Here is an 18,942-nt window from a genome sequence, read left to right as displayed (position 1 = left end):
GACCATATTAAAGTATATCCCCGCCCTCAAGTCGAAAAAAAACCCTACATTTTGATATACTACGGCCAGGTAGCGTAGTTGGTTTATCATCGGATTTGTAATCGTAAGATTGCGAGTTCGAATCCCACTGCCTGCCTAGTCGTGGGGTGAGCGTCGTTGACGCTCTGCTAAGGATCCCGAGTGGTCTATGTAGCCCCACGGTTCACTCAGCCGAATGCTCGAGAAATCGGGTGTGAGGGTTAAATGAGGAGCTGTGCTTGATCAACACAGCGAAGCCTCGGGCGAAGAAAGTGTGGCATAGTGCCTTAACCGTTGCTGGCCTTAGGAACGATCCTTCGGCTTCTTGTAAAGCTCTTCCTTGAAAGTGCTGGTTTACATTGTAATGCAGGTAATGCCGAAGTAAAATAACAAAGGTGGTCGACTCATTCGATGGCCTTGTTGCGTCGCAACGAATCCTCATAAGATAAGAAGAAGAAGATAAGATACTTTAATATAACCAAATATTAATCAAGCTATATTTTAGATTTGCAGATAAGCCTGTTTCTAGTATGAAACTGGAAGAACTTGAATGTACATCCAGTTTTAACAAAAAGTGGTGCAGAGTTATGAGCTAAAAACCACATACACACCAAATTTGAAAGCTTTTGCCCAAAAATCGATCAAATTTCAATATTTTTTAATGAGACTAACTTTATATGATTTAAGATATATATATAGATCAATGTCTGTTGAATAGTGTAAAAAGACCACCATGAACAAAATTTCCCAAATCACAGTCCACGATACTCGTCAAAATGACTTCATTAAAATTGAAATAACAGTTTTCAATATTTTTGCATGAAATTTTCGGAATCGATTAAAAATCGCATTTCAAGCTTATTTTGGGCAGCGATTTTTGATTTAGGCCTCCAAAAAGTTAGGGATGTATTAAAGTATATTAAAGTATATTAAAGTATATCCCAGCCCTCAAATCGGAAAAAAACCTACATTTTAATATACTTTGATATGGTCAGCCACCCCTCCCCCTATTTAAGGTTATTTTAGAAAATTCATTGGCATAGATCCTTCAGATAATTGATAGGTTCAACTAACAGGAAGATAATATATTCTTTTATTTGCGAACTAAGTGACAGCTGTAATACTTTTGCTGTAAATCAATATTTAATAAGTTTTACCATCTTCCACTTTATAACGTTATCTATAGTAATGATTTTTCTCTCCTATCCAAATTTCTTTCGTCATCAAATGAAATCAGTACAATCCAAAAATCCATAAAAGTATATAGTATATACTCACTATATAGTATATTATATAGTGTATATTATGTTATTATAGTATTATATAGTTTAATATGTCATTACGTTATATTTCAAATAAAAGTTTCTTTGAAATTTGACGAACATTCACATTTCAGGCAGCCAACAAGAAAGGGAAAAAGCTGGATCTCTCTAAAAACCAGATTACAGTTCTGCCAGTAAGATAACAATTTTTACATGTGCTATTACTGGTGTTGTTTACATGTGCTATTACTGGTGTTGTTTACATGTGCTATTACTGGTGTTGTTTACATGTGCTATTACTGGTGTTGTTTACATGTGCTATTACTGGTGCTGTTTACATGTGCTATTACTGGTGTTGTTTACATGTGCTATTACTGGTGTTGTTTATATGTGCTATTACTGGTGTTGTTTACATGTGCTATTACTGGTGTTGTTTACATGTGCTATTACTGGTGTTGTTTATATGTGCTATTACTGGTGTTGTTTACATGTGCTATTACTGGTGTTGTTTACGTGTGCTATTACTGGTGTTGTTTACATGTGCTATTACTGGTGTTGTTTACATGTGCTATTACTGGTGTTGTTTACATGTGCTATTACTGGTGCTGTTTACATGTGCTATTACTGGTGTTGTTTACATGTGCTATTACTGGTGTTGTTTACATGTGCTATTACTGGTGTTGTTTACATGTGCTATTACTGGTGTTGTTTATATGTGCTATTACTGGTGTTGTTTACATGTGCTATTACTGGTGCTGTTTACATGTGCTATTACTGGTGTTGTTTACATGTGCTATTACTGGTGTTGTTTACATGTGCTATTACTGGTGCTGTTTACATGTGCTATTACTGGTGTTGTTTACATGTGCTATTACTGGTGTTGTTTACATGTGCTATTACTGGTGTTGTTTACATGTGCTATTACTGGTGTTGTTTACATGTGCTATTACTGGTGTTGTTTACATGTGCTATTACTGGTGTTGTTTACATGACGTGCTATTACTGGTGTTGTTTACATGTGCTATTACTGGTGTTGTTTACATGTGCTATTACTCTCTCTCCAACCTCAGGATAATTTTGTGTTTTCAATGGGTCACCTTGTCAAGTTAGATCTGTCTGCTAACGGATTGAGAGTACTTCCAGACAACTTTGGTAACTTGGCTCTACTGCAACACTTAGATTTGTTCAACAACAAACTGACTGTCCTTCCTGTCGGCTTCTACAAAGTAAGACATTAATCGTTAGATGTTGTGAAAACAAGTAGGATTGGGAGCTCAGCTTACGCTCTGGGGTACACTTCCCCCCTACACCTGATCCCCCCCCCCCCCCCCCCCCCCCCCACACACACTCCCCACCCCCCACATTTCCCCCACTTCTCCCCCTACTTCTCCCCCAACCCCCCCCCCCCCCCCCCACTGCAACAATCTGAAGAAACATTCTCGTTTTTTTTCAGTTGAAACTGTTAAAGTGGTTGGATGTGAAGGAGAACCCACTGGAGTATCCTGTACAAGAGGTAGTGGGGCTGTGTAGGAACGACACCGAGTGTAAAACTTGTGCTCTCCAGGTCTCAATATATTTCACTTTGATTTTATCTTTTTTTCACTTTCGTTTTCTAAGTTGACCTAAATCTATCTATTTAGAGTGACCCCCAGACAAAATGTCTACAGTCATTCGTATAAAACTGTTTGTATGAAGTTTCCTAATTTTCTTTTAGATTGAAAGCTATTTAAATCAGGTTTCAGATTTTATGAAGAAGGAAAATGCTGAACAAGAAAAGAAAAAACAAAAAGAGCTCGAGCTGAAAAGAGGTTGGTTCTCCGTTCGCGAATATTTCAATGTTTCAAAATAAGTTTCGTTTTTCGCTCTCTCATTGAGTCCAGACTCTCATCCCCAGTATCTATCATTTCAATCTTTGGTTCCGAATCCATATCTAAAATCAGGAACTGTCTACCCCCCCCTCAGGAACTGTCAACTACCCTCACCCCCCCCCCCCCCCTCAAGAACTGTCAACTACCCTCACCCCCCCCCCCTCAGGAACTGTCAACTACCCTCACCCCCCCCCCCCCCTCAGGAACTGTCAACTACCCTCACCCCCCCCCCTCAGGAACTGTCAACTACCCTCACCCCCCCCCCCCCCCTCAGGAACTGTCAACTACCCTCACCCCCCCCCCCCCTCAGGAACTGTCAACTACCCTCACCCCCCCCCCTCAGGAACTGTCAACTACCCTCACCCCCCCCCCCCTCAGGAACTGTCAACTACCCTCACCCCCCCCCCCTCAGGAACTGTCAACTACCCTCACCCCCCCCCCCCCCTCAGGAACTGTCAACTACCCTCACCCCCCCTCAGGAACTGTCAACTACCCTCACCCCCCCCCCTCAGGAACTGTCAACTACCCTCACCCCCCCCCCTCAGGAACTGTCAACTACCCTCACCCCCCCCTCAGGAACTGTCAACTACCCTCACCCCCCCCCCTCAAGAACTGTCAACTACCCTCACCCCCCCCCCTCAGGAACTGTCAACTACCCTCACCCCCCCCCCCCTCAGGAACTGTCAACTACCCTCACCCCCCCCCCCCCCCCTCAGGAACTGTCAACTACCCTCACCCCCCCCCCTCAGGAACTGTCAACTACCCTCACCCCCCCCCCCTCAGGAACTGTCAACTACCCTCACCCCCCCCCCCCTCAGGAACTGTCAACTACCCTCACCCCCCCCCCCCCCTCAGGAACTGTCAACTACCCTCACCCCCCCCTCAGGAACTGTCAACTACCCTCACCCCCCCCCCCCCTCAGGAACTGTCAACTACCCTCACCCCCCCCCCTCAGGAACTGTCAACTACCCTCACCCCCCCCTCAGGAACTGTCAACTACCCTCACCCCCCCCCCCTCAGGAACTGTCAACTACCCTCACCCCCCCCCTCAGGAACTGTCAACTACCCTCACCCCCCCCCCCCCCCCCTCAGGAACTGTCAACTACCCTCACCCCCCCCCCTCAGGAACTGTCAACTACCCTCACCCCCCCCCCCCTCAGGAACTGTCAACTACCCTCACCCCCCCCCCCTCAGGAACTGTCAACTACCCTCACCCCCCCCCCCCCCTCAGGAACTGTCAACTACCCTCACCCCCCCCCCCCTCAGGAACTGTCAACTACCCTCACCCCCCCCCCTCAGGAACTGTCAACTACCCTCACCCCCCCCCCCCCCCACCTCCACCTACAGTATCACAGTCCATACATTAGATAGGATTTAAATCGCCAAAGTTTCGGCACAACTTTCACAATGTTGATAAAACGCACTCTGTAGCAAAAAAAGAAGCGTTAAAGAGGGAGCTAGAGAGATTGGAAGAGTTGGAGAATGAGGAGAAGAAGAGGATAAGGCAGGAGGGCAAAGCTAAGGAGAAGGCCAAGAGAAGGGCTGAGTTCGAAAAGAAGCAGAGCCAGGAGCAGATCAAGGAAGAGTCCCAGGTGTGAATTGTGAACCCCCCCCCCCCTCCCCCCCCCCATAATTGATCTTGTGGATCAAGTCGACGATATATTTCGGCTCATATTCATTTTTCGGCTCATATTTCTTAGAAAGTTAGAACTATATTATAACTGGTAATACTAATTCAGAAGTGTACTCCCCCTACGATAGCAGTTAAACACAGTTCTAGAAGTCTCCCCGACCTGAACAGGATCTGTCTTATGTCAGCTCTGGTTCTATTTGTGGTAGCTGTAACTCTTGCTCTCCTCGTGAAACCGGATTTTGGGGACCAATACGTCGGTTTAACAAGTTCGTTTGGTGGGATTAAACGTCATGTTTTATGTGATAGCGGCTGCTACTGTTATTATTTGAAAAGTAACACTACTAAAGATAATTACTAAAGTATGCAGCTAATTATAACTTTTTGGCTTACTGATGATACAGTACTATGAACGTATAACTGACTAATATACTAATATTGTTACTGTTCACAGCGGTAACGGCGGACGTTTTAAAGTCAGTGGGAGATGCGTTTAGTCCGGTAGCAACAACACTCAACACTCACCTCCTCACACATGCTCCTAGTTAGTAACAACACTCAACACTCACCTCCTCACACATGCTCCTAGTTAGTAACAACACTCAACACTCACCTCCTCACACATGCTCCTAGTTAGTAACAACACTCAACTCTCACCTCCTCACACATGCTCCTAGTTAGTAACAACACTCAACACTCACCTCCTCACACATGCTCCTAGTTAGTAACAACTCTCACCTCCTCACACATGCTCCTAGTTAGTAACAACACTCACCTCCTCACACATGCTCCTAGTTAGTAACAACACTCACCTCCTCACACATGCTCCTAGTTAGTAACAACACTCACCTCCTCACACATGCTCCTAGTTAGTAACAACACTCACCTCCTCACACATGCTCCTAGTTAGCAACAACACTAAACTCTCACCTCCTCACACATACTCCTAGTTAGTAACAACACTCAACTCTCACCTCCTCACACATGCTCCTAGTTAGTAACAACACTCAACTCTCACCTCCTCACACATGCTCCTAGTTAGTAACAACACTCACCTCCTCACACATGCTCCTAGTTAGCAACAACACTCACCTCCTCACACATGCTCCTAGTTAGTAACAACACTCACCTCCTCACACATGCTCCTAGTTAGCAACAACACTCACCTCCTCACACATGCTCCTAGTTAGCAACAACACTCACCTCCTCACACATGCTCCTAGTTAGTAACAACACTCACCTCCTCACACATGCTCCTAGTTAGTAACAACACTCACCTCCTCACACATACTCCTAGTTAGCAACAACACTAAACTCTCACCTCCTCACACATACTCCTAGTTAGTAACAACACTCAACTCTCACCTCCTCACACATGCTCCTAGTTAGTAACAACTCTCACCTCCTCACACATGCTCCTAGTTAGTAACAACACTCACCTCCTCACACATGCTCCTAGTTAGTAACAACACTCACCTCCTCACACATGCTCCTAGTTAGTAACAACACTAAACTCTCACCTCCTCACACATACTCCTAGTTAGTAACAACACTCAACTCTCACCTCCTCACACATGCTCCTAGTTAGTAACAACTCTCACCTCCTCACACATACTCCTAGTTAGCAACAACACTAAACTCTCACCTCCTCACACATACTCCTAGTTAGTAACAACACTCAACTCTCACCTCCTCACACATGCTCCTAGTTAGTAACAACTCTCACCTCCTCACACATGCTCCTAGTTAGTAACAACACTCACCTCCTCACACATGCTCCTAGTTAGTAACAACACTCACCTCCTCACACATGCTCCTAGTTAGTAACAACTCTCACCTCCTCACACATGCTCCTAGTTAGTAACAACTCTCAACACTCACCTCCTCACACATGCTCCTAGTTAGTAACAACAATCAACACTCACCTCCTCACACATGCTCCTAGTTAGTAACAACTCTCACCTCCTCACACATGCTCCTAGTTAGTAACAACACTCACCTCCTCACACATGCTCCTAGTTAGTAACAACTCTCAACACTCACCTCCTCACACATGCTCCTAGTTAGTAACAACATTCAACACTCACCTCCTCACACATGCTCCTAGTTAGTAACAACACTCACCTCCTCACACATGCTCCTAGTTAGTAACAACTCTCACCTCCTCACACATGCTCCTAGTTAGTAACAACTCTCACCTCCTCACACATGCTCCTAGTTAGTAACAACACTCACCTCCTCACACATGCTCCTAGTTAGTAACAACTCTCAACACTCACCTCCTCACACATGCTCCTAGTTAGTAACAACTCTCACCTCCTCACACATGCTCCTAGTTAGTAACAACACTCACCTCCTCACACATGCTCCTAGTTAGTAACAACTCTCAACACTCACCTCCTCACACATGCTCCTAGTTAGTAACAACAATCAACACTCACCTCCTCACACATGCTCCTAGTTAGCAACAACACTCACCTCCTCACACATGCTCCTAGTTAGTAACAACTCTCACCTCCTCACACATGCTCCTAGTTAGTAACAACACTCACCTCCTCACACATGCTCCTAGTTAGTAACAACACTCAACACTCACCTCTTCACACATGCTCCTAGTTAGTAACAACACTCACCTCCTCACACATGCTCCTAGTTAGTAACAACACTCACCTCCTCACACATGCTCCTAGTTAGTAACAACACTCAACACTCACCTCTTCACACATGCTCCTAGTTAGTAACAACACTCAACATTCACCTCCTCACACATGCTCCTAGTTAGTAACAACTCTCAACTCTCACCTCCTCACACATGCTCCTAGTTAGTCACAACACTCAACACTCACCTCTTCACACATGCTCCTAGTTAGTAACAACACTCAACACTCACATCCTCACACATGCTCCTAGTTAGTAACAACTCTCAACTCTCACCTCCTCACACATGCTCCTAGTTAGTCACAACACTCAACACTCACCTCTTCACACATGCTCCTAGTTAGTAACAACACTCAACACTCACCTCCTCACACATGCTCCTAGTTAGTAACAACTATCAACTCTCACCTCCTCACACATGCTCCTAGTTAGTAACAACACTCAACTCTCACCTCCTCACACATGCTCCTAGTTAGTAACAACACTCACCTCCTCACACATGCTCCTAGTTAGTAACAACACTCAACTCTCACCTCCTCACACATGCTCCTAGTTAGTAACAACACTCAACTCTCACCTCCTCACACATGCTCCTAGTTAGTAACAACTCTCACCTCCTCACACATGCTCCTAGTTAGTAACAACACTCACCTCCTCACACATGCTCCTAGTTAGTAACAACTATCAACTCTCACCTCCTCACACATGCTCCTAGTTAGTAACAACACTCAACTCTCACCTCCTCACACATGCTCCTAGTTAGTAACAACACACACCTCCTCACACATGCTCCTAGTTAGTAACAACACTCAACTCTCACCTCCTCACACATGCTCCTAGTTAGTAACAACACTCAACTCTCACCTCCTCACACATGCTCCTAGTTAGTAACAACACTCACCTCCTCACACATGCTCCTAGTTAGTAACAACACTCACCTCCTCACACATGCTCCTAGTTAGTAACAACACTCACCTTCTCACACATGCTCCTAGTTAGTAACAACACTCACCTCCTCACACATGCTCCTAGTTAGTAACAACACTCACCTCCTCACACATGCTCCTAGTTAGTAACAACACTCAACTCTCACCTCCTCACACATGCTCCTAGTTAGTAACAACACTCAACTCTCACCTCCTCACACATGCTCCTAGTTAGTAACAACTCTCACCTCTCACCTCCTCACACATGCTCCTAGTTAGTAACAACTCTCACCTCCTCACACATGCTCCTAGTTAGTAACAACTCTCACCTCTCACCTCCTCACACATGCTCCTAGTTAGTAACAACCCTCAACTCTCATCTCCTCACACATGCTCCTAGTTAGTAACAACACTCACCTCCTCACACATGCTCCTAGTTAGTAACAACTCTCACCTCCTCACACATGCTCCTAGTTAGTAACAACACTCACCTCCTCACACATGCTCCTAGTTAGTAACAACTCTCACCTCCTCACACATGCTCCTAGTTAGTAACAACTCTCACCTCCTCACACATGCTCCTAGTTAGTAACAACTCTCACCTGTCACCTCCTCACACATGCTCCTAGTTAGTAACAACACTCACCTCCTCACACATGCTCCTAGTTAGTAACAACTCTCACCTCCTCACACATGCTCCTAGTTAGTAACAACACTCACCTCCTCACACATGCTCCTAGTTAGCAACAACACTCAACTCCTCACACATGCTCCTAGTTAGTAACAACTCTCACCTCCTCACACATGCTCCTAGTTAGTAACAACACTCACCTCCTCACACATGCTCCTAGTTAGTAACAACGCTCACCTCCTCACACATGCTCCTAGTTAGTAACAACTCTCACCTCCTCACACATGCTCCTAGTTAGTAACAACACTCACCTCCTCACACATGCTCCTAGTTAGTAACAACACTCAACTCTCACCTCCTCACACATGCTCCTAGTTAGCAACAACACTCACCTCCTCACACATGCTCCTAGTTAGTAACAACACTCACCTCCTCACACATACTCCTAGTTAGTAACAACGCTCACCTCCTCACACATGCTCCTAGTTAGTAACAACACTCAACTCTCACCTCCTCACACATGCTCCTAGTTAGTAACAACTCTCACCTCCTCACACATGCTCCTAGTTTGTAACAACTCTCACCTCCTCACACATGCTCCTAGTTAGTAACAACACTCACCTCCTCACACATGCTCCTAGTTAGTAACAACACTCAACTCTCACCTCCTCACACATGCTCCTAGTTAGTAACAACACTCAACTCTCACCTCCTCACACATGCTCCTAGTTAGTAACAACTCTCACCTCCTCACACATGCTCCTAGTTAGTAACAACACTCACCTCCTCACACATGCTCCTAGTTAGTAACAACACTCAACTCTCACCTCCTCACACATGCTCCTAGTTAGCAACAACACTCACCTCCTCACACATGCTCCTAGTTAGTAACAACACTCACCTCCTCACACATACTCCTAGTTAGTAACAACGCTCACCTCCTCACACATGCTCCTAGTTAGTAACAACACTCACCTCCTCACACATGCTCCTAGTTAGTAACAACACTCAACTCTCACCTCCTCAAACATGCTCCTAGTTAGTAACAACACTCACCTCCTCACACATGCTCCTAGTTAGTAACAACACTCAACTCTCACCTCCTCACACATGCTCCTAGTTAGTAACAACTCTCACCTCCTCACACATGCTCCTAGTTAGTAACAACACTCACCTCCTCACACATGCTCCTAGTTAGTAACAACACTCAACTCTCACCTCCTCACACATGCTCCTAGTTAGTAACAACACTCACCTCCTCACACATGCTCCTAGTTAGTAACAACACTCACCTCCTCACACATACTCCTAGTTAGTAACAACGCTCACCTCCTCACACATGCTCCTAGTTAGTAACAACACTCACCTCCTCACACATGCTCCTAGTTAGTAACAACACTCAACTCTCACCTCCTCAAACATGCTCCTAGTTAGTAACAACACTCACCTCCTCACACATGCTCCTAGTTAGTAACAACACTCACCTCCTCACACATGATCCTAGTTAGTAACAACACTCACCATTTTGAGTAATGAGTTTGGCTATTGTATATATATAGTAGTATAGTATACTATTGTTCATTTTCTTATTTTTTATGCCACCCCAGATATTCAGAAGTCTATCGTTTCAACAGGAGAATTGCTCAGAGAAATGCTGGTAAGATTAATCCCCCATACTAATTACTGATACCTGGATAATGAGATTTCTCATATTCTTTATTACCCCTCCTTTTTGGTTCCCACTCTTTATTGCGGGTGGGCGACAATTGACCCCCCGACAATATAATTTAATACAATTGACCCTGACCCTGACCCTGACCCTGACCCTGACCCTGACCCTGACCCTGACCCTGACCCTGACCCTGACCCTGACCCTGACCCTGACCCTGACCCTGACCCTGACCCTGACCCTGACCCTGACCCTGACCCTGACCCTGACCCTAACCCTAACCCTGACCCTGACCCAGGACTCTGACTCTAACCCTAACCCTAACCCTAACCCTTACCCTGACCCAGGACCCTAACCCTAACCCTAACCCTGACCCAGGATCCTGACCCTAACCCGATCAATTGACCCAGTGTAATTACATGAGGGGTCAATTGTCGGGGGGTCAATTGTCGTACTAAACCCTAGATTTCGCGACAATTGACCCCAGTGTAATTACATAGGGGTCAATTGTCGGGGGGTCAATTGTCGGGGGGTCAATTGTCGGTGGGTCAATTGTCGTACTAAACCCTAGATTTCGCGACAATTGACCCCAGTGTAATTACATAGGGGTCAATTGTCGGGGGGTCAATTGTCGGGGTGTCAATTGTCGGTGGGTCAATTGTCGGGGGGTCAATTGTCGCGGTACCTTTATTGCCCCCCTCTTTATTACCACACCTCACTGTTAATTGCCCCACTCTTTATCCCCCCTCCCCTTTTTGGCTCCCACTCTTTATAATTGCCCCCACCCCACTTTTATTGCCCCTCTCTTTATCCTCCCCCTTTTTGGCCCCCACTATTTATTGGCCCCCACCCTCCACTCTTTATCCCCCCCCCCCCCCCTTTTTGGCTCCCACTCTTTATCCCCCCTCCTTCTTTTTGGCCCCCACTCTTTATTCCCCCCCCCCCACTCCTTCTTCATCCCCCCCCCCTCACTCATTATTACATCACACTATAAAGTCCACATTTCGTTTATTATGTGGTTGAACATTTCACATGTTACTATGTTGACGCTACATGTTCAGGAGATATGTGGAGATACCGTGAAGCTAGGATACGAGCTTGCTATTCAGGAACTCTCACAATTCTCAACTTATATTCAGAAAACCAGTTCTTAGGACCCTCGTCAACCCATCATTGACAAGGTCATAGCTATACTACTACTACTTGTACCGCAAAATGAGATAGGTGCATCTTAAGTTATTTGGGATTTTTTGCGTAGCGTTTCAGATATGATAAACTTTTTAGTTTTAAAGTTTTTGATAATATTTATGATTTTAAGTGTTGTAACTTGCTATAATGTTAGAATTGTATTATCAATGCAACTTTAAATCATATTTACTTTTTTTGGCTTGATTTTGAGAATATTGAGTCTACGTTGACGAAAAAAAAATTGGTAAATTAAAAATCAGAACATTAATTGAAATATAACGGTTAAATTGTCAATATATCGCTAATAATAACAGTTTACAAAACTATATCGTCTAAATTAATACTAATTCCTGTCCATGCATAAATCAAAACTCGGGTTCACGCTCTTTACACTATTACAAAAATCCAGCGTTCTTAAATCCTAATCTTCGTCCAACTATGGTCCAATATTGGAAATTGGTGAGCCATCACGATGACACAATAATGCATATATTATGTATTATTTGCATAATAATGCATATATTATGCATAATAATGCATATATTATGTATTATTCGGACCGAATGTTCAATTAATAGCAGTATCTTTTACCGCTCCTACTATACTAGCCTATCTTTTACCCATGTTTTCAGCTTCATCTACAATGAAACGGTTTGTTTATCTTTCCACACTTGAAATTCTATCTTGATGCGTTACAAAAGAATATATGTAAAATTGCTTTAAAATTAAAAAGGTGTTTATCATGCAGCGTCACTTACTCCATTAACTTCTATCAAAACAGTGAAATAGAAAGTGCGAACTATCAAAGCTCCGCAAGCAATCCTCGAGCTCGTTCAATTGTACGCTCGTAAAAAGTTCTCCTTTTAAATCACGCCAGGAAATGACACGTGTGAGTCATTGGCTTATTTTGGGTTTCATAATGATGCGTTATTTAGGAGGACTATTTTTTGCGAGCGCACTTAAAAGCGTAAGTCTGTTGAACAGTCACATGACTAATGACCCCCCCCCCCCCCCCCCCCCGCCCCCACCCTCTAACGTACGAAACTGCCCTAACTCAGCACCCCTCCCCCCCCTCCCCTAACATACGACATTTCCCTAACTTAGCTTAGGGAAATGTGGTAGCATGTGATGGTGACTCTTCATTCTAGATTCTGAGCCATATCCGGTCTGATGCCCAAATCTGCAAGACTCTGCTTTTTCCTGATTCCTGGGGGGGTAGGTAGTGTGTTATAACATTTTATATTTCTATTACTACTATTATACAATATACAGTGTCTTTACTTTCTTACTTCTATTATTTTTTAAACCTTGAAATTTTCATTCTAAAATTTTAAAATTCTTAATAGTACTATTTAGATTTGCTAATAGCATAATCATATTTTATACATTATTAATATTTTATACATTGTGTGCATATATTTATATTTGATTGTAATTAAAGATTTTAAGGCGTTAGTGCCGAGTAATGCCTTCGGGTAGTGCTCCTCAATCAATCAAATCATTTTATTTGTGTTCCTATTACGAACCAGCTGGTTTCGGTTTCTCTTTTCTCTTCTCCTCGAAAATAAGGATCATTCTAAGCACACTGTTCTTGCCTCCCAACATCATTATAAGGAAGTCCGGGTAGTTTATTGTGCCTTTGTCCGTCGAGTCCACCTGGAATAATTAGTGGGTTATCACACTGTAGTCACACTGTAGTTACACTGTAGTCACACTAGTAGTTACACTGTAGTCACACTGTAGTTACACTAGTAGTTACACTGTAGTCACACTGTAGTTACACTAGTAGTCACACTGTAGTCACACCATGTAGTTGCACTAGTAGTCGCACTGTAGTCACACTGTAGTCACACTGTAGTCACACTAGTAGTTACACTGTAGTCACACTGTAGTCACACTGTAGTTACACTGTAGTTACACTAGTAGTCGCACTGTAGTCACACTGTAGTCACACTGTAGTTACACTGTAGTTACACTGTAGTTACACTAGTAGTCACACTGTAGTCACACTGTAGTCGCACTGTAGTCACACTAGTAGTAGATCTGTAGTTTTATTTATATGCACTATTATTTCTGTTAACCTCACGAATGTGTTATCACTTCTTATCGTAAAGGATTCTATAAAACAAAAGGCATTGATTGGATTGTCAATAAGGGGGGGGGGGGGGGGGGGGGGGGATTCGAATAGATTATTATAACATTTATCATACATACAGTCTCAATCATTTTCTTTATTTCCAAGTGAGTTTTCGGCTGTTCCAACCTGAACGATTATAGGTATACTTCACACTGTAGTTACACTAGTAGATTAGAGGTATACTTCACACTGTAGTTACACTAGTAGATTAGAGGTATACTTTTGATTGGCTTAGTTCGGTAGACATGCTATATTGACACAAATTTGACAACATCAATGGGACTTTAATTTTACCAGGCCCATTTAAAATTAAAATTCCAGACACAGGTTAATCTGAAATTAGATGAATGTGAATTTGCTATAAGTACAGGTTGCCTGGAGTTGGGAAATGTGTTACTCACTTTTCCAACATATATTTGAGTTCCATGAAGTCGATGTCACCTGAGCCGTCTGTATCGAATCTGATGAACTGCGCTTTGTAAGTCGTCAATTTCTCCTCTAAATCTTCCACCTTAAGTTTAATAATTAGTTAATAATATATATGTTTTAAATATCCCCCTCCAGGTTAATAATTTATTAATAATATAAATGTTAGAATCAATGCTACTACTACTAACACTGACCTTGTGTTTTATGAAGGAGTAATGGTTTATGTGTATTGTGTAATACTGACCTTGTGTTTTATGAAGGAGTAATGGTTTATGTGTAATACTGACCTTGTGTTTTATGAAGGAGTAATGGTTTATGTGTAATATTAACACTGACCTTGTGTTTTATGAAGGAGTAATGGTTTATGTGTAATACTGACCTTGTGTTTTATGAAGGAGTAATGGTTTATGTGTAATACTGACCTTGTGTTTTATGAAGGAGTAATGGTTTATGTGTAATACTAATACTGACCTTGTGTTTTATGAAGGAGTAATGGTTTATGTGTAATACTGACCTTGTCGTATGTTCCGCTGGAGAGAAATTGTTGGTTTATTTCATTTAAATCCTTCTCTCGTTGTTTCATTAGAACCCCAAAGGCTTTGCCTCCTTGGTAGTTGTTTGTGTTCGACATTTTACCTAGAACTAAAAAAATGAGAATTAAAACTTTTCAACGAACATTTTTACTTTTGCTGAGTTGTTTTATTCAAAGTTAATGTCTAACAGTTACACATTTTAAACACCGTTATTAATATTAGGGTATAGCTGTACAATAACGCGCAATAACGCACAATAGCTGTACAATAACGCACAATATCAAAACTGTTTAGTTTCTGACCGTTATATTCGTACGATTTCTAAGTATTACAGACACCCCCTCCCCCTGATGAACGACACCACGGTGACGAATACGAAGCCTCATTCCCACCCTCCTACTCCTGCAGCGAACTCATTCTACACAGCAAAACAGAACATGAAACGGAAACGCAGAGAAGTCTTTGTCGCACTTCAGTTCGTGTCGCACTTCAGTTGAAGTAGCGTACTGTAGTGCGACAGTGTCGATCTTGGAGGTTTTCGCACTAGGGTACGTGTCGCACTAGGGTACGTGTCGCACTACAGTACGGGAATCGAAATGACGAAGTTATCAAGCATTTTAACAAAATTGACTGGGTGACACCGTGAGGCGTGACACCTGAACGATTCCCATAATGTTTTTTTCAAGACAAACGTAATTTGAATGGCCGAACACAATTCAATAAAATTTGGCTCGATCCGACTATCCAAACTATAAAATAAATGCGAAAATAAACCTTCATTTGAAAAAAAATGAACGCAAATCTTTTTCGATTTGACAAATTCCTTTAACCAGTGGTGGTAGTAAGTCATACCAGAAAGAATAATTTAATTGGGCACTCAGTGACTGAGTGCACAATTGACCTGGAAAAATCTTCAAAAAATGAGGTCCATGATTTTCAAAATCGAATAAAAAAATGTCTAAGGCCTATCTCTAGAACATATCATGAATTCCTAGCTAAAAGCGTTCAAGTTACTTTATAGCGACAATAGTGAAAAAGAGGGAGTGGCGTGCCACACCATGTAAAGTATATTAAAGTATATCCCCGCCCTCAAATCAGAAAAAAACCTATGTTTTAGTATACGTTAATATACTCAAAATTAGTCGAGCTATGTTCTTCGTTTAGATTTGCAATATAGTTTTTGGACTAGTACATGAATTTACATCCAGTTTGGACAAAAATGGCTGAGTTATGAGCTAAAAACCATATGCCCAATATTTCTGAATGAGACTAACTTTATGTGAAAGATATAGCTGAATATCTGTTGAATAGTGGATACTAAGTAAAAAGACCATAATATGGTGCTATTTGAACGTTGCTTCATTTCTTCTACATATATATATACATATGATATATCATAATAAAGAATGCTAAACGACAATGAATAATGTAAAACATCGTACAAGTTTCCAATAATTATAACACATCTGTAGCGCAATGGAATTCACGGTATTGAATGACTGAAAATCTCGCGTATTATCTACTCAGGAGCTGAATTCGGAGATCATTCTCATTCCATAGCTCGTAAATTAAGTTTATTGAAGCTGCAGTAAATTAGACTAATCTTAATCTGTAATTTTATCAATAATATTTTAGGCTCTTCCAGAGACAGAGGACCAATAATTCATAATCATATATATATAATTAGCCTTGTCAATTTCTAAATCTAAAGTTCCCAAAAATAATTGAGCTTAACTCGGAACAGATTTGAATAAGCTAAAAACATGTATAAACATATCAACAGGCTGTGTTAATACCAACAACAAGCACAACAGGCTGTGTTAATACTAAAAACAAGCACAACAGATAAAACGTGTCTAGGTGTGTTTTATTATTTAACAAATGACAAATAAAATGTAGCGTAATCTGATACCAGGCACCCTGTGGTACTGGTAGCAGTGTTTAGCCTCTCGTTAATTAGGAGGCTATAACCTGTACTGGTAGCAGTGTTTAGCCTCTCGTTAATTAGGAGGCTATAACTTAATTAAAAATTTAGAAATAGGGGGTGTTTCTCCAACTATAGACAATTTATCTAAAATTAAGGGTGTGACTCAGTCACTATCCCTTGTAACCACAATCCTAGCAGAGTGCTATCTAAAACTGTGGTGTAGCATTACAAACCTAGCAGAGTGCTATCTAAAACTGTAGTGTAGCATTACAATCCTAGCAGAGTGCTATCTAAAACTGTGGTGTAGCATTACAATCCTAGCAGAGTGCTATTTAAAACTGTGGTGTAGCATTACAATCCTAGCAGAGTGCTATCTAAAACTGTGGTGTAGCATTACAATCCTAGCAGAGTGCTATCTAAAACTGTGGTGTAGCATTACAATCCGTGCAGAGGCTGTGGTGTACATTACAACCTACAGAGTGCCTACGTAGCATTACAATCCAGCAGAGTGCTATCTAAAACGGTGGTGTAGCATTACAATCCTAGCAGAGTGCTATCTAAAACTGTGGTGTAGCATTACAATCCTAGCAGAGTGCTATCTAAAACTGTGGTGTAGCATTACAATCCTAGCAGAGTGCTATCTAAAACTGTGGTGTAGCATTACAATCCTAGCAGAGTGCTATCTAAAACTGTGGTGTAGCATTACAATCCTAGCAAGTGCTATCTAAAACTGGTGGTGTAGCATTACAATCCTAGCAGAGTGCTATCTAAAACTGTGGTGTAGCATTACAAACCTAGCAGAGTGCTATCTAAAACTGTAGGTGTAGCATTACAATCCTAGCAAGTGCTATCTAAAACTTGGTGTAGCATTACAATCCTAGCAGAGTGCTATCTAAAACTGTGGTGTAGCATTACAAACCTAGCAGAGTGCTATCTAAAACTGTAGTGTAGCATTACAATCCTAGCAGAGTGCTATCTAAAACTGGTGTAGCATTACAATCCTAGCAGAGTGCTATCTAAAACTGTGGTGTAGCATTACAATCCTAGCAGAGTGCTATCTAAAACTGGTGTAGCATTACAATCCTAGCAGAGTGCTATCTAAAACTGTGGTGTAGCATTACAATCCTAGCAGAGTGCTATCTAAAACTGTGGTGTAGCATTACAATCCTAGCAGAGTGCTATCTAAAACTGTGGTGTAGCATTACAATCCTAGCAGAGTGCTATCTAAAACTGTGGTGTAGCATTACAATCCTTGCAGAGTGCTATCTAAAACTGTGGTGTAGCATTACAAACCTAGCAGAGTGCTATCTAAAACTGTGGTGTAGCATTACAATCCTAGCAGAGTGCTATCTAAAACTGTGGTGTAGCATTACAATCCTAGCAGAGTGCTTCTAAAACTGTGGTGTAGCATTACAATCCTAGCAGAGTGCTATCTAAAACTTGGTGTAGCATTACAATCCTAGCAGAGTGCTATCTAAAACTGTTGTGTAGCATTACAATCCTTGCAGAGTGCTATCTAAAACTGTGGTGTAGCATTACAATCCTAGCAGAGTGCTATCTAAAACTGTAGTGTAGCATTACAATCCTAGCAGAGTGCTATCTAAAACTGTGGTGTAGCATTACAATCCTAGCAGAGTGCTATCTAAAACTGTGGTGTAGCATTACAATCCTAGCAGAGTGCTAATCTAAAACTGTGGTGTAGCATTACAATCCTAGCAGAGTGCTATCTAAAACTGTTGGTGTAGCATTACAATCCTTGCAGAGTGCTATCTAAAGACTGTGGTGTAGGCATACAAACTAGCAGAGTGTCTACTAAAACGTGGGTGTGTAGCAATTACAAATCCTAGCAAGAGTGCTATCTAAAACTGTGTGTAGCATTACAATCCCCAGCTCTATAGCAATTACCAACCTAGTGATCCTATCTAAAACTGTAGTGTAGCAATACAATCCTAGCAGAGTGCTATCTAAAACTGTGGTGAGCATTACAATCCTAGCTAGAGTGCTATCTAAAACTGTGGTGTAGCATACAATCCTAGCAGATGCAGCGGCTATCTAAAACTGAGGTG

General features: G+C 42.2%; 3 protein-coding genes across 6 annotated transcripts in view; 2 read left to right on the top strand and 1 right to left on the bottom strand.

Annotated features, from left to right (window-relative positions):
• LOC134822483 (leucine-rich repeat-containing protein 59-like) overlaps positions 1-12,464 on the top strand; it is a 56,829-nt gene extending 44,365 nt beyond the window's left edge. Inside the window, exons 2-11 of one of the 3 annotated variants that reach the window (XM_063833596.1) lie at positions 1,415-1,474; positions 2,351-2,506; positions 2,734-2,844; positions 3,016-3,088; positions 4,580-4,740; positions 4,888-5,047; positions 5,233-5,279; positions 9,325-9,367; positions 10,601-10,650; positions 11,724-12,464. In XM_063833596.1, the coding sequence (XP_063689666.1) occupies positions 1,415-1,474; positions 2,351-2,506; positions 2,734-2,844; positions 3,016-3,088; positions 4,580-4,740; positions 4,888-5,047; positions 5,233-5,279; positions 9,325-9,367; positions 10,601-10,650; positions 11,724-11,816 (954 nt within the window). In that variant the 3' untranslated portion in view covers positions 11,817-12,464. Of the gene's footprint in view, positions 1-1,414; positions 1,475-2,350; positions 2,507-2,733; positions 2,845-3,015; positions 3,089-4,579; positions 4,741-4,887; positions 5,048-5,232; positions 5,323-9,324; positions 9,368-10,600; positions 10,651-11,723 lie in introns of all 3 variants that reach the window. The other 2 variants (XM_063833595.1, XM_063833597.1) reach the window with 2 other exon arrangements.
• The window catches only part of LOC134822479 (ankyrin repeat and KH domain-containing protein 1-like), a 188,401-nt gene that overhangs the window by 9,472 nt on the left and 159,987 nt on the right, over positions 1-18,942 (top strand). The gene's annotated exons all lie outside the window — the stretch shown is intronic.
• Positions 12,932-18,942, bottom strand: part of LOC134822486 (allograft inflammatory factor 1-like) — a 72,362-nt gene continuing 66,351 nt past the window's right edge. The window contains exons 2-6 of one of the 2 annotated variants that reach the window (XM_063833601.1): positions 14,931-15,060; positions 14,389-14,498; positions 14,065-14,113; positions 13,377-13,506; positions 12,932-13,057 (exon numbers count right to left, since the gene is read on the bottom strand). In XM_063833601.1, coding sequence (XP_063689671.1) covers positions 12,990-13,057; positions 13,377-13,506; positions 14,065-14,113; positions 14,389-14,498; positions 14,931-15,047 — 474 coding nt within the window. In that variant the 5' untranslated portion in view covers positions 15,048-15,060 and the 3' untranslated portion in view covers positions 12,932-12,989. The remainder of the gene's footprint in view (positions 13,058-13,376; positions 13,507-14,064; positions 14,114-14,388; positions 14,499-14,930; positions 15,061-18,942) is intronic. The other variant, XM_063833602.1, reaches the window with a different exon arrangement.

The sequence above is a fragment of the Bolinopsis microptera genome, chromosome 10, assembly GCF_026151205.1.
Source record: "Bolinopsis microptera isolate Bmic1 chromosome 10, MBARI_Bmic_1.0, whole genome shotgun sequence".
Taxonomy (NCBI): Eukaryota; Metazoa; Ctenophora; class Tentaculata; order Lobata; family Bolinopsidae; genus Bolinopsis; species Bolinopsis microptera.
This window is presented reverse-complemented; position numbering and strand designations above follow the sequence as displayed.